The sequence below is a fragment of the Amblyomma maculatum genome, chromosome 5, assembly GCF_055883805.1.
Source record: "Amblyomma maculatum isolate TAMU_Amacu chromosome 5, ASM5588380v1, whole genome shotgun sequence".
In the NCBI taxonomy this organism is placed as follows: domain Eukaryota; kingdom Metazoa; phylum Arthropoda; class Arachnida; order Ixodida; family Ixodidae; genus Amblyomma; species Amblyomma maculatum.
In genome coordinates this window covers 127,444,748-127,460,651 of record NC_139348.1, presented here as the reverse complement: position 1 = coordinate 127,460,651, position 15,904 = coordinate 127,444,748, and the positions used below count along the sequence as shown (strand labels likewise).

General features: G+C 44.2%; 1 protein-coding gene across 1 annotated transcript; it reads left to right on the top strand.

Moving 5' to 3' along the window:
• Positions 1-1,654: 1,654 nt before the first annotated feature.
• LOC146189502 (uncharacterized) lies at positions 1,655-15,745 on the top strand. The gene is made up of 5 exons (XM_084605283.1): positions 1,655-1,780; positions 3,291-3,448; positions 10,900-10,973; positions 12,852-12,935; positions 15,624-15,745. Exons 1-5 carry the CDS (start codon positions 1,655-1,657, stop codon positions 15,743-15,745), a joined length of 564 nt encoding a protein of 187 aa, XP_084461409.1.
• The last annotated feature ends 159 nt before the right edge of the window (positions 15,746-15,904 follow it).

The following is a 15,904-nucleotide window of genomic DNA, read 5'->3' as shown; positions in this document are numbered from 1 at the left end:
TTTATTTCACATTGTTTCAAATTTTCTCTAACCACTGAAATTATTATCTCAATAATAATTGGTTCACAAGAAGGGAAAGGCGCAGTAACTGTCACACTTGCTCTGTGGACACCCGAACCGCGCCGTAAGGGAAGGGAGGAGGTTGGGAATGAAAGTGGAAAGAGAGAAAGAGCAGCTGTAGTGGAAGGCTACGCAGTAATTTCGACCACCTGGGGATCTTTAACGTGCGCTGACATCGCACAGCACACGGACGCCTCTTCGTTTCGCCTCCATCGAAACGCAGCCGCCGAGGTCGGGATCGAGCCCGGGAACTCCGGCACAGTAGTCGGGCTTCTTACCACTGCACCACCCCGGCGGGGCAATGATTATCTCAATGTTCACTATATTAAGCTCGCAGAGCAATCGCTGTTTGCATATTGGCACACATTCAAAAAAACATCATTATTATTTGCATCATTACAGATAATCACACCACACAAACCACAGCAGGTACCTCAAAAATAAGATTTGAGCCTTCATCAGTGAAAACTTAGGGCATTATAGAGCTCAGCATGTTTACCAGAATTTGTTGCGGTAGAGCGGACATATCATGACTGAACAGAAAAATTGAAAATTGATGTAAATATTACAGCGTCTTTGGTTCCCAGCACAATCTTCCATACAGAAAGAGCTGCCGGACTTTGCCACTGTCTCGAAGGATGTCACGCCTTATGAAGAGTTGTAGTTGAAGCATGCAGTTTACCTGCTATCACGTGTGAGATGCAGGCTCTTCTTTATTTGGTGCTGCAAAGTTTCCAACACATGTGCGAGGAACCCAGTATGCGCGACTAGTACCTCGACCACACATATAAAGGACTTTCCCGGGTCAAGACCTAATTCCAACTCGACCTTCTCATCTGGCTTCGTGAATGCACACAACGTGAAGGTCAACTAACGCCCGAACCAGTCTTCTGCATTGCCACAAGTATCAAAGAGAAGCTTGCGATTTTTCGGGTCTACAAGACTTCGAACGATACACGATGACGCCTCCAGTCAACGTATATACGACAAACATTGGAAATAGCTCTCGGATATAGGGTCGTGCCATAGGCATTCGTCTACATATTCCAAGGAAATAAGCTTCACACAGACAATATTACCGACGCCGGCAGACAATATTTCTCAACACTGCGTTGCTAACGATTTAGTGGCAATAAAACCTGACATTCTTTTGTTCAGCCTAGTTTATGTTACTACCTGCAACACTCGCCAGCAAAGTTCGACACAAAATATACAAAAAGAAATTTCTCTCCTAGTAGAGGCTCATGACCGTACATAAATTCACATGACCTTCACCCTTTCGCGGAGCGTAAGCTTGCATATTATCAACAGGAAACACTCCGTGTTCATGAAAGGTGTTTTAGTTCAAAAGCACAGAGAGTCTAGATGGAACACCGACAAAAAACATGTACATTTCTCCCTGATCAAGGTTTTGCGAATCGTACTGCGAACGTCAGCAGTATTAACGATCTCCGCTCGATGTGAACACATGTGAATGCATCAGTGAGGATGGATAAAAAGCTATGAAAGCACAAATGCCCTCGCTATATATTCACGAAGACCAAATAGTGCGTCGCCTCGCCCACAACAAAAGGAAATACCAAAAAAAGGGAATATGCTTCAGTCGCGCCTTGTTTTATCGACAACTCTCGCTTTTTCAGTGCTCCACTGCGCCCTCAGAGGAAGTTTGGGCTTTCCTGACAACAATCCAGAACTTGGTATTTACCAGGACGAGGAGAAAGTAAGTTTGCTAACAACTTTGAAGCGTGTGCATGGTAAGGAAGACATTGTTTTGGGCGAAAACGTAGAGGTGAGAGGCTCGTAGGATCCACTCCTTGGTTTGTACAGTATTGACGTCTACTCTGACCGTCTGAGAATATTTGTGCGGCTGCATGTAGCCCCCCTCTCACTTTTTATCAATGTTTGCTTGACCACTTCACAGCAGCATGCATCTGGAAAGTGCTGGCTGGTAGGTCCGATGACCATGGAATTGACTGGTTCGCGGTTGGTGTGAAGTTACGAGACCGCATGGCATGGCCGTATTAGCCTAGCTGTCAACTGGGACAGAGATCCTGAATTGGGAATGGAACACGCGGGGAAGCTTGTGTAAAGATTTATGTCCGCTATACCCAGACCAGGCAGGCACGTTTACAGATCTTTGTTAAACCGGGCCAGCGTACCTAATTAGTTTGGTCTTTCGCACACTGTCGTTGGCTACGGCCATATACTAAAAAGTCTAGTTGACCAAAAACTGAAACCAAAATAAAAATCTGTCTTAGGGCCCATTATTCCCGTTTCCAAAACCAAGCTAGATCAGCAGTGTATATTGGCTTTTGTTTCGACTTCAGGCGTGTATCTTGCGAATATACATGCTAGCCCGCACATATCTCAGAGAGGCGAGGTGTACTCGAAAGATCAAGCGTGAGAGCCCGTCTCCTGTGCAGCAGTCTGTTTGAAGACCGTTAAAATGCCGCAGGCTGCTTTCTAGGGATCACTTCAGTGAAAAGCACGCGAATGTGGGCGCACGGGTGCAACTCCGACATCTATTGATTCTTTAACGGCAGAGAGATAGATACCGGGAGAGGAAGAAATGTGGATGATAGTAATAAAAAGTTGAGCCTAAATTGGGACAACCCAGGAGGCTACTTGAAGAGCAATAAATAGTTTAGCATTTATTGACAAGAAAACAGCAAAACTAGTCAGAGACCAAAGCTTGTAAATGACATCGTGGCTGACATCATTTATGGGCAGGGCACGAAGAATGGACCCAGATAACCAGTTGACATTAAATATTGAAGTTTGTTTTTAGGAAACATGTAGCAGGATAAAGAAGAATGTTCGATGCTTGATTAACATTTGCATATTTCCAGTGAAAAACGCGGGTGTAACTGTCGAGATAAATAATTATTAAGGGAAGTATCACAGATTCATTTTTACTTCCAGGAAATCAGTTATCACAGTTTCCACATAGCTGTTTCGCAATGAGGACGTAAATCAATCTATTGGCCTTTGGTAGAAACTAGGAATCAAAAGTAAAAATCAATCTCCACTCTTTCATCTCATAATTATAATTCATTTCAACTTTTGTCTGCGAAGAAATGCTGAATTCGTCCTGAAAAGAGCTTAATATTACTCGCTTTTGCATCAGGTTTTAACAGGATGCGTCTTCAATATGTATGACTTAAACGAAAGAGCATATATTGACACACTGGCAACACTTCTCCTAACAATACGCTTTGCTTTTATTTCAGTGCTTCCCACTAGCAGACACTTGGTATATGATGTACAGGAGCTTCAAAGAAGACCCATATTATGGAGGGGAGGCAAAGTGTGTCGTGGTAACAGAGACAGGCCGTTATGATGGGACATACGCCACAGTCGAAGTAAAGTATGGTGGAAACAACACGGGGTAAGCCGCAAACTGCTATACTATGCTCTTATTTATGACTGCTGCATTCAAATAAAAATCAGGTAACACATTTCTTGTAAATCATTGAAAGACTTTGTCAGGCTATCGAACAATAGTAACTGATATTTTTTGGCTGCCGAACTTGTAAATGGAATGCGCTTTTATCAATCCACTTGCAAGTTCCGACCGTTGACATCATCGCATTATTAGCTTCCTTTATGGAAGTATTCACCGCAGCCGGCTTTTGTGGACTCTCGATGAGTGACAGAGAATAACAAGTCCTGCTCCACTAATATATAGGGCGTCTTAGGTGTGCAGAGAGAAGGCAAAGAACTGGAGCAACATATAGCAAGAAAGATCCACGAACGTTTGTGACAAAGCATCCATATCTAAGCTCACCGATACCTGGTCTATAGTGCTACACATCATATTCGCCTATGCAATCAGGAATACGAGTATAGCATGGGCGTAGTGAGTATATGTGGAACGGATGAAGGTAGAAGAAAAAGAAGAGGCAAGAACTAGAAAATGCAATAATTTTCATCCCTTTGGGCAATGCACTGTTCAATCTGAAACCAGCGTCAGTTTTAGGAAAACAGTTAACTTGGTGTTTTAATATCTACACGCTTGAAACATTCTTTACTGCTCATCGCTATTGTTTACTGTTTTATACAAAAGTGGTGAATTTATGCCTGAGGGCATGCTTTCCTGGTCTTGATTTGACCTTCTCTGTAAAAGGCAGATCACACACCAGACGTAATACTTATGAACACGGACGTATACTTTATAGATAAACCCGTGTTTAATACTTTATGAGATCTTGGAGCATTTCCCACAGGTCGCAATTCCTCAGTCATGGTATCAGCTTTAGGGTAAAACGCAAGTCACCGAAAGGCTTCGTTGTGTGAGAATACTCTCAGTAACCCAGGTAGCGTGTCGTCCCAGTGGGTCCGATGTAGATAGACCCGTGTTTAATACTTTATGAGATCTTGGAGCACTTCCCACAGGGCTTAATTCCTCAGTCATGGTATCAGCTTTAGGGTAAAACGCAAGTCACCGAAAGGCTTCGTTGTGTCAGAATGCTCTCAGTAACCCAGGTAGCACAAAATGTGGGGTCCCAGTGGGTCCGATCTAAGTAAGTAGGGCTGGTGTAACCATCGTAATATATGAACCGGTCCCCAATGGGGTAAATGTGGACAAGCCCTATTTCGGCTTGCCCATGTTCCTTCTACATGGTTCCTATAGCGCCGTTGCTCTGGCTAACGCAGAGTGCATTCCCGCATTCGGGCCTGAAGGGTTCCTTGTCGCATTTGTTAGGGCACATCCAGCTTAAATGTGTGCTCTTTGTGAAAACGTCCTCATAGGTTGGAAACGGGGCTGCCCATATTAAATCTTTGTGGCATCTACATCATCCGTAATGGGGCAAAAAACGGGCATATACACATGCTGCCTTACTTGCTTCCTTGTAGGTTACTTGAGGACTGGTGGAATATCAATGACAGCTCAATTTGGGCATGCCGCCGTGAAGCCCAAATCTGGCCGCCTTAGCTAAACCGCTTTAAGTATCACATCGGCCGTAATGGTCCTGGAAGACGGGCGTGCCCGGATGATACCATAATCGGTCCCTTTTGGGGAAGTTGAAGGTACGTGCAATAGCATGTGGGCTCTAGGTTCAAAAAACAATAACCCAGCCAAGTCGGGGCTGCCCGCACAAAACTGCTTTAGGTCCCACATCGGCATTGGGGGAGATAGAAATTCGCGCTTCAACTTGTCTGTCAGATGTGTTAAAAATCACTGCTGATGCAATCTAAATGCCAGCTCTTGTTACGAAAAATAGCGCTGGCCAAATGGGGTTGCCGAATCAATGCAGCTGTTGGCCCTACATCGGCCGTAGCGGGGCTGACCACACCGAAGTGTTTGCATAATATTGAGCACACACTCTTCCCGTCTTTCATTTGCGTAAAACGTTGCCCTAAATATATTATTGTACATAATTTGAATAACAGTTCTTGGCATTTGAGTCGGTAAGAAAAATTGCATGTTTGGATCTCGCGTACATGTAAATTGCTCTAAAAAGACTGAAACAGACACATTGTTAACTGGTGCTTCATAAATGGTCGCGGTGACAGCCTGCAACTCCGTACAATATTACCGGTCAGAAAACAAAACTTTACCGCCTGAACAAGGTTGAACATTAAGTGATTAGGCAAGATTGGTCTTTGAATTATTGTGAATTTTGATATTGTAGCTGTTTTAAAAGCGTAGGCATGGATAAAATAATTGTCTAATTATGCCCAAATATTCCGCGGGAAAACGTGGACTAGGACTGACCATCAGATATCTGCATCCGACCCCTATGGGAATAATTTGGGCAAGACAAGTGCGGCTTGCCGCTTTAGCAACCGCAACGGCCCTATTTCTCACATACACATCACAGAGGCTGACAGAAATTAAAACGAGACGTTCATCCAGAGCGGCTGCCCAAATCTGCCCGATGTAGAACCGCCGGGGAAAGTTGACGGGACGTATAGATTTCGCAATGCGGGATGAATGTCGACAACCTCTTAAGTGCTTCCTACATCGGTCCAATGGGGGCTCCATCGGGGCGTTTGCTGGTAGTCAATTTTAGCCTACATTAGCCCCGTTGCAGCTCCTGCATCGAGCTCACGGGGGTGGCCTGCATTTCCTACATAAAAAACCACCGGGGCTTCCTTTATTAGCACATTTTGTGCTGAATGGGACCCATCTACGTTTATTAAAAAGGTCTGCTGTGATATAGGCCCAACACGTCAACATTACACAAATTCTCATTTGTTTAACATCTCGCAAAACTTCGCAAGGATGCACCTCTACAAGTACCGGAAAGTCAGGGTTTGTGGCAGAAGCTCAGGCCAGCGAGACTAAAAGAAACCAAGGCGGAAATAATCGTATGAGAAGCGGAATAGCATAGACTGATAGGCGAGTTGAGATATCATTCTGTTATGTCATTCGAAAAATCCACGCACCGGCACAAACAGGAAGTAGGAAGGCACAGGAGGGACCGCGCTCGTTTTGGCCCTTGCTTCCTTGATGCAAGGGTGGAAGAACGGGCTAGTTGGTAAATCATCTTGGAAAGCAAAATAGCGCACTTCAAAACACAGACACACGAAAGGAACGACAACACAGCACTGTTGTCGATATATCTCGCCCATCATGACCGACTGTTAGAACAGCAGCTATCTTCGTCAGCTGCTGTGAAGATTTTCAGATTCGTCGATGATTATTTAATCCTTTTGGCTAGTAACGAATGTACTTTTCAGAGCTCAGTTTCAGAAGTGCTTTCTCGCTTTGAACAGTGCCTCTCTCCTCTTGTTTTGACCTATGAGGTACCGGATAAGGGCGCTTTACGCTTTCTTGATTTAAGGCTATCCAGGGCAGATGACCACCTGTGCTGGTGGTACCAGCCGAGCGGGGGCAAGTCCTTGTTGCCCTACAGTTCAGCCCATTCTAAGAATGTTAAGAGGGGCACTGTGAACCTTTGTTTCACTAATGCCCTAATCAAGTCATGTGTACACTCTATGGGCCGGAGCATCGAAGAGCAAACTCAGCGGTTGATAAATGCTGGCTACCCTGATCATTTGTTGACCTCAGTAGTAGGCTTCCTCTTGCAGAAGCTTAAAGGGGGTCAAGTGAGAGCTTCTCCTGAGCATCAACACAAAGTTGCTGTGGTGCCTTACCTCCATACTATTTCCCACAGGCTCAAACGGATTGGGCAAAAGGCAGGCGTCCGTGTTGTGTTCTCGGCGCCTGACAAGCTTTCCAAGCTTTGTCGCAGAGCCAATGCCCCGGCTGTGCGAAAGCCAGCCTGCCCTGTTAGGCACCAGGCACCTTTCGTTCCCTGCCAAGTTGGTGTCGTCTATAAGATTGCCCTGAGCTGTGGCAAGGCCTACGTGGGGCAAACCGGGCGTTGCCTAAACGAACGACTTATGGAACACTCAAACAGTGTTTACAATACTACAAGAAGAAACCTAGGTGTTCACTGCCTAAAATGTCCCTCTCAGTCCTATGAGCCATCCCTTCATAAATGCACTGTCATTGCGAGAAATGCACATCAGTTCACACGCGAAATCATAGAAGCCGCTCACATTCTAAAGCTAGGTCAAAATTGTGTTAGCACACCCTCAATAGCCCTGACTAAACGCGAGTTAGAATATTTGAACCAGACGCACAGTAGTTTTAATGTTTAGATTCCGGGTACACTCCTCAGCCTCTAGCGGCCTGGTCTTGGTTGTTTTAGGTATTCTGTTTTTAATGCCCTTTTGGTCTTGTAATGCTCTTAATTGTCCTTTTGATTCTTTTATCGCTCTTAATGCCCCTTTTGTGTTTTTTATCGCTCTTAATGCCCCTATTGGCTTTTATCGCTCTTAATGCCCCTTTTGGCCTTTTTTCGATTTTAGTTTATGTATCTTCGGATCGTGCCATCTTTAACTGTTTTTACCTACATGCCTCCCCGTTTTTCGCTTCTTTGTTTTTTTATAGCCCTACCGTTCTGCCTTGCTTTGACCTATATTGTTATCCTGCGCCTTTTAACTTTGCGTTCGGTGTTTTACGCCACGTGCAAACTCAGCAGTTGTTATCAATTCTTTCGCGCCCACTGTTCGTACATATATATTGTGTCACTCTCTAATAAATAACCAGTTGAACCAGCGCTGTGTTGTCGTTCCCTTCCTGTGTCTGTGTTTTGAAGTGCGCTATTTTGCTTTCCTTGATGCGCAGGTTTTTCTCAGCACGAGGAGCGTTTAGGAATAAATTTCACACTTTGCCACATGGGAGTAGTAACAGCCTTCTAAAAGCCTCCTGATAATTAACTATGGCATATATTCCTAATAAATACTCACGTTTCTTGCAACCATGCGGTTGAAATGGGCATTCAGCAAAGAAAATTGGTGAAATAAAAGTGTTTTTGATGTAAAACTAGTTCTACAATAGTTTCATTATCATCATCATAATCCTCAGCCTGACTATACCCACTGCAGGGCAGAGGCTTCTTTCTTATGCCTCCAATTAAACCAGTCCTGTGCGAGCTGCATCCCCTTGAACCCAGCGAACTTCTTAACCTCATCCGCCCACCTAATTTTCTGCCGCCCCCTGCTACGCTTTCCTTCCCTTACCCACCATTTACATTACATTTTTACCCACCAGTAAAAATGGGTACAAACAGACCCCTGGCCTGGTGCCCAGCTTCCTCAGGGGGTGAGCTTGGAAGAAGCTCCGCTAACCCTGCTGCACCCTCCGGGGCACAATCAGTTTCGAACACGTTAGCCTGCAAAGGTGGTTCAAGATTCAGTTTAGATCGATGATGAGATGTTGGTAATCAAGTGATGTCGATAAGACGTTGACCCTGATAATGTAATGACGATAATAATAATGGTAGTTATAATGACGATGTACATAATAGTGTACATTGTCCCAATTTTTTTACTTGTACGCGCGAGAGTCGACCGGCGTACTGTACAAAGCGGCGAACTGTACAAGAATACGCGCGCGCTATGAGTAGCCTGTTGCACCTGTCCTCTATCGGGCTGTTCCGGGAACAAGACCTTACTCTCGCTTCTTCTTGCGGCATCCTTTTTATTTTCGGAACGTCGGCATCATTTTATAAGTGTGAAGTGGTAGCACTCGAGCTGTGTGAAGTGCGACATACACGCACTCACTACACTGCAAGCGTAGCAGACTACTTTTTCCTACGTTTCACAGATCAGTTTCTTATACTGCGAAAAAGGTGTCAGCCGCTGAACGAATAGAAACTTTCATCTTACAAACGATAGCCAAGACGCCTTGCAAAGGTGTTAAAAGAAATAAATTTATTTCCTTTCTTTACGGCATGACCAAAAAGAAAAGAAAGGCCCAAGAAAGCTTTCTGTGCTCGGACTGGAAGCACAGAAGATGAAAGGTGTTGTACAATGTGAAGAGGGACCGCAACTAAGTCTGATTTGATTACTTCGTTTATCAGTTTCCCCCTTGTCCTCTTACAAGAAAGAAGTTGGCACCACGTTTCCCCTCCTAGTCTTTTCCCAGCGGCATGCAGAAAGCTGAGAAAAGTGATAACCCTCAAAAAAGTAGGCGTCTGCTTCCTGTAACAGCCTGTCCGAGGCAAGCTGCACGGCCCTGTTCATTGCATGAAGGTGTATTAGTACTCACTTTATTTTTGCAAATTTTGCTAGCTTTTACGAGGACGGTTTGGAAGACAGTGTATCAGAAATGCTACATGCATACAAACACGCCAGCACCTATGGGGTATACGGAAGCCGGATGAATCCCATCAGCGCCTATGCTGTGGAGCCCCGATCTGGCCGCACCGATTGATGAGGCGTAGCATTCTCCGTAATAATCAGATTTCGCATCGTATGCATCAATGTCACTCCCTCGACGTTTCTTTTCTTTGCGACGAATGTCCTACATGGTGGCCAACCTTGTCCTGCGAAATCTCTGCGGATCTTCACTCCTCAGTAGCACAATTGTCCCTGCTCTTGTTGCACTAATAATAAATAGCTTTCGTGCTCTTCTGTACGCCTCCTACGCATTTGCTATAGGGGCAGTGTGGAGCAATGCCTTGTATAATATTTCTCGCCATCCGCAACGGTCATGCTTTGGTCATATCGGCGGGATTTTGATATCAAAAATGTCATCGTTTACAGGAAAATATCTCAACTATAATTTCTTATTTTACTTTGCAATTGCATTAAGACTTGAAAGCATAACTTGCACGGAGGCTTCCTATACCAAAAAACCATGAATGGCACCATGTCACATGACTATATTTTCATTTGTTACCCGAATTTTGAGCGAGGTTATCGCAGCGCAACGCTGGGATGCACCGGGAGGGGGCCTAGCAGATAAACACGGTCGCTTGCCATCTCCTTCCTCGGGAGCGATACGGACCAACGCCGTTCGGAGGAGCTCCAGAGGGCCGCGGTAGGGCGTTACGCAAGCGCTTCTCATTCGAGGAAAATATGAATTGTAAGGAGACTAACCATCTCAGGAAATGATCAGAAAGGGACGATAGAGGCAACGTACGTGATCCTACGACATGCAGAATCTGGTTTTATATGTTGGAAGTGTTTTGCAAAACATTTATGACCCGCATATAAAGTGAACGGCTGAACAAGCTCTCGAAATTCCCGCAGTGATTTTTTGTTATATGCCATGCAGCAAGGGATTACAGCTGCGTGGAGTGGGTACTGCGCTGCTCCTGGCCACTTGTTAGTTTCGGCCAGTTGTAAGCTTATGAAAGCCCAAACTTAGAGGCAGCAGCTTTTTAAATGTTGGATCAGAAACAGAGACAATGGGCAGCACAATGCTGTGTTGTTAGGTCTGCTGTTCCTATTAAACTAGTACTATATAAATAGATTTGTTTCATCTTTTTATACTAAATACTTGCGTTTGACGCCTGGAGATATATGCTTATGCAGGGAAATCAAAACAACACTAATGTCTTCACCTGGTTATACTGCGAAGAACGTTATTCATATTGAAAGTCTCGACGGTAAGTGTGGCTTTTTGAATCACCCACCAGTACGTCGTCTGATTTGCTTAACGCTAGCATAGAAGAAACCATACTTCAAGTCTCACTGGTTAAGAAACATCACGTCTAATAATTTTGCAACTTAAGTTTTACGGGAAAATTAGGTACTGCCAAAAATCTAGAAATTATAAATAATTGAGTATGTTGGTTGGTTGGTTTGTGGGGTTTAACGTCCCAAAGCAACTCAGGCTATGAGAGACGCCGTAGAGGAGGACTCCGGAAATTTCGACCACCTGGGGTTCTTTAACGTGCACTGACATCGCACAGTACACGGGCGCCTTGCTTTTCGCCTCCATCGAAAAGCTGCCGCCGAGGCCGGGATTCGATCCCGCGTCTTTGGGAACAGTAGTCGAGCGCCGTAACCACTGCGCCACCCCGGCGGGGTAATTGAGTATGTAAATGTTTAGAGTAAAATTTGCTCTGAATGTAGGATATTGTGCGAAATCGCTGTGTGGTGCTTCAAGCTACTGAAGCTTCGATACTGAATTTCATGAAGTCGAGGAAGCGGCTTAGAAAAACACACCAAGAAGCTGCTCAGCATTGAATATCCCTATCACTACTCTTCACCGAAACAGAGATTCTTTCAGCAGCGTTAAGCGTTATTTAGCCTTGACTTCGATCTAACCCATCTTTAAAAAAAAAAATGCTGAGTATTTTTAAGGGTCCATAAATGAAAGAGAATAAAAAGTGCGCAGAATTAAAAAAAGTGTTGACATCACTGATTCTTTTTATTTTTATAGCCTTCAATACATCGATGCTCTTATCTGATGTATTCTTATTTTGTTTCGATCTACGATGTTTAAAGAAGAAAAAATAAAAGAAAAAAACGATTATTCCCACGGTGTAAATCGCAGAACCTCGAAACTGCCATATGAGTCACAAATAGAGCAAGACGACGAATGAGATGGTGTTTTACCTAAAAGGCAAGAAAAAGAAGACATAAATGACTAAAAGCTATGTTCAAGGCTAACAGGCGCATCGAGAAAATAAAAAATGAGCAGTCATCCAAAAACTAAACCCACAAGTGCAAAAAAGCGAACGCTCCTCTAACGAGCAATAAGTTCGAAGAAGAAAGAAATTTGTTTTTTTATGGCGATTAAAAATAGGCGTTATGATTGTTGACCTGACACCCCTGCACTCTTGAATTATGATGCTAAGGGAAGTGAGAAGGCTTTACTCCCGGGAGGGAGAGCTTAGATCTCAGGTTAACATGTGCCAGGTGGATAGTTTTAAAGACGTTTTTCTTGGTGGGGAAGGAATACCAGTGGATACGGTTTGCTCAGAAAACCGTAATTTTGTAGTAAAGTGAAGGTTGAAACCGCAATCGTAACTGCCACCTATTGTCAATATGTGAACTAGAATTTTCTGTTGTAGGTAATAATGAAGAATGCGCGGCGTTAAGCTGCAGAACGTAATCGCCCGTCCTTCACTTAATGACACAAGGGGGCAAGCCAAAAATATTATTTTGTTTACTTTTCGCGAGCGTTCAGCAAGAACAGTGAGTGCTTAGCTGTCGCATGGAATAGTAAAGCTATAGAAGAATGGCGAAATGTTAACAGATGTTTGGTACCTCGGAATAAAACCTTTAATGCTTAGCCTTGGAAAAGAAACTTATCAATGCGTAATACGTTCAGTGTTCTGTGAATAATATACAAATTCCCTACGAGAGGAGGGCTAAACACAATATGGTCGCTCCACCGAACACAAAAACTTCTTTCTGACCCCTGAAAAAATTCACGCCATGTTTGACCTCATGCTAGATAGTAATTAGACTTTCGTATCGACTCTGATTTGCGTAAGTGTTTCGAACTGCTGGAGGCTCTTGTATTTTTTTTCCAGAGCCAGGAGTATTATACAACTTGACCTCTGCGTACACGGACTGCAACCGTTGCAAAGTTCTTCGACACAGCTACATCAAGAACGGTAATTCAAATCATTTGAGCGTTCCTCGGACGCACGGCGCTTTGAATACCTTCTTCTTTGACACTTGTGAAGAGCGCACCTACAGCTTGGCACTGTTCCGAAAGCATGTGACTGCAACCGTTTTATTGCAAGGACTAGCTGTTCTTGAGAAGTGAAGTATTCACTGGCGGGAAAAAATTTATGATGACATCTGTTTGTACACATCCACTGCCAGCACCAGACGCCTCATAAACCACGGAAAAAAATTAACTGTGGTTTAGCTAGGTTTAAAGTGAGTGAGAAGCGGCAGCTTCACAATTTTAGTTTCTTGCTCTTGATCCGACTCTCGCTGGGGAATTACCCGCTCTTCAGACGGCGTCTCAGATATAAAGGCAGTGCCGACCGATTCAGCCGCGCGGCGTTGCAGCCTAGCTGCATCCGCATGGCGCTGCTTAGCTAGACGTCATTCCAGCTCCTACGGCCCCTTGGCTGAACACTTCCCTCTCTCCCGTTCACGAACTTTCCGTACAGTCTCCCAGCGAATCGAAATGCTGTCCAGATCGTCAGCCGAGGCTGGGCACCGGCTGTATCTCATGCGACGACACACTTGCTCAGCACCGGAGTCCATGGCTCCAACTGCTAGGCATCTCCGCAGCTGCTATTTATGGGCCTTAACGCATGACGTCACGGCCTAGCGCGTGAACACCGCATGTCGACTTATTCATAGGTGCGCCGTAGCTCCTTCCGTCATGTACTCGGGATAGGATGGCATGGCGTCACGCCCTATCAAGCCGCGTTCCTGCTCCTCGTCGAGCCCAGAGTCGATCACGTGGCCGAATTTCGGTTCACCATAAGATGACTTTGACGTAACATTGACGTCCCTGACTTCACCTTGACTTCAGCTTTGACTTTGACCTTGACCCTTCAGCTGTGCTTTGCCTTGACCATTGGTGTGACCACTGACTATTCAGTGGTTCTCTAAACGTAACTTAAGGTTTGACCTTGGATGAACCTTGAAGGTCATTGGCAATGCACGCTGAGGAGAGCCCGAAATCTTAGTAGTGAAGCTACCGCTTCATAAACTAGCAGAAAAAGCTAGCTAAACTGCAGGTTTTTAACAAGAGGACAAAGCGCTAACGACACATTCACAAGAAAGAAGACATGAATGTGTCGTTAGCGCTTTGTCCTTTCGTTAAAAAATGCTGCACCAACTAGCCCAACAAAAAGTCCTTCTTAAACTGCAGGTCTTTCTGGTAATCGGAACGCCTTGCTACATTTAGGATTGTCCGTAAGCTTGTCCCGTTACTGGAACTTGTGATAAATCAGCTCTTGCGGCCTTAATTTCAAGTTTTTATAGCTCATGCAACGAATGAGAAAAGGGAATCATTTAGGTATTCAACCCTATGAAGCTGTCGACTCTAAGAAAATGTTAACGAGCTGAAATACGCAACGATCATGCTGGCGTATTAAACGTTTAACCAAAAGTTCAAGCTCACAGCGGCAAATGGGACCATGGATTAATTGCGGAAAAAGTCTCATCTACGCATCACTAGCCCAAGAACTAGTGAAGCGTACAACACACCAGGAGCATAAGGAGTTTACAGCATCTGAGACGACCAGTGGTTGCATGTTGCAATGCATTCCACGTCCATTTCCCACAATCAATTTTTTTCATGGTGTGAACCTTATTTTTAACCGCTCATAAGAAGTGGCGGCCGAATCTTTGTCATCTAGTCTGTTTCCCTCACGAAAATGTTAGGCATATTCAACTGCCAGCGCCAGATACCATACGAAAGTTCAAATTGAACAGAGGATGCTTTGTGACCCATAACAAGCAAATGGGATGTTCCTGCTAAAAACGCTACATAGATCACCCGCTGTTGTTCAGTCTTGTGGAGTAAAAGCTACAGATTTGCTCATGCATCAGGGTTGCAGGCAGCAGAACTTTGTTTTCAAAAGTTATCATGTCGTCTAATACAATCTCGCCAATGAGTCTTGACTTCCCAAATACTAAGATTCATACTGATTATCTGCTAAGCCATATTTAATGCGCTCAGAGTTTCTGGTCTCCATCCCACTAATAAGTTTATTCGGCAGTGTTATTTTTGTAATCTCATCTCAAATGTATTTGAATTACGTTAAACTGCTCGTCTAAACAGGTTACACTGTAGGCTTTCCAGACGTAGAAAGTAACAGTGGTAACATTTTGTCTTTTGTGTAGGATATACTGAATAAATACTCATGCAACAGGCGTGATGCGGTATAGTGTTTGCTTCACAAAAGAAGGCTCGTGCTGCACGCTTCAGGATAATGCTTTGGTCGATTATCGCCCCTTCCCACTTATAGACGGTACAGATATCGTAATTTCTTTTTCCGTCCCTCTTTATACGTGAACCAATAAAAGAAGCTGTAAAGGACCGGGTGAAGCAAAGACTGTTTAAATACTTTTGGTTGTTCATCCAATGAAACAAACACGCACGTTACGGTCCGAGCTATAGCTCCTAAACGGCAATCAGTAAAACTAAGTAATACCATGGATTATTACCGCAAATTTCTACTTAGCACAGCTGGTTGATAAACGTCACTATTATTAATTATTCATCACTTCGACCACATTTCAGTTTTTCTGTATGATTTCATTTTTTTGAACTTGGAGCGTTGTTAGCATTTCTAATGGACTTAACAATGCGCAATGCATACAACATGCAGGAAAGGGATGCAGCTTATGGCGAACAAAAAAGGGCCTTCATGAAGATGTCAGCTGCTGCAAGTTTGTCTACGACTTGGTCTGCGGCACGTCGCGGAAGTATCAAATCTACGATGACTGCTGAAGAAACAAACATTGCAAATAGGCCTAAACCGCATAGCTTCGGGATAGAAATAATATTGTCACTCCTAGAAAAAGAATGGGAGGCGAATATCGAAAACAACTTCATAAATATTTAGCAGCAAAACAGCCAAAAATTCCCGATGCTCTCCACACAAATACA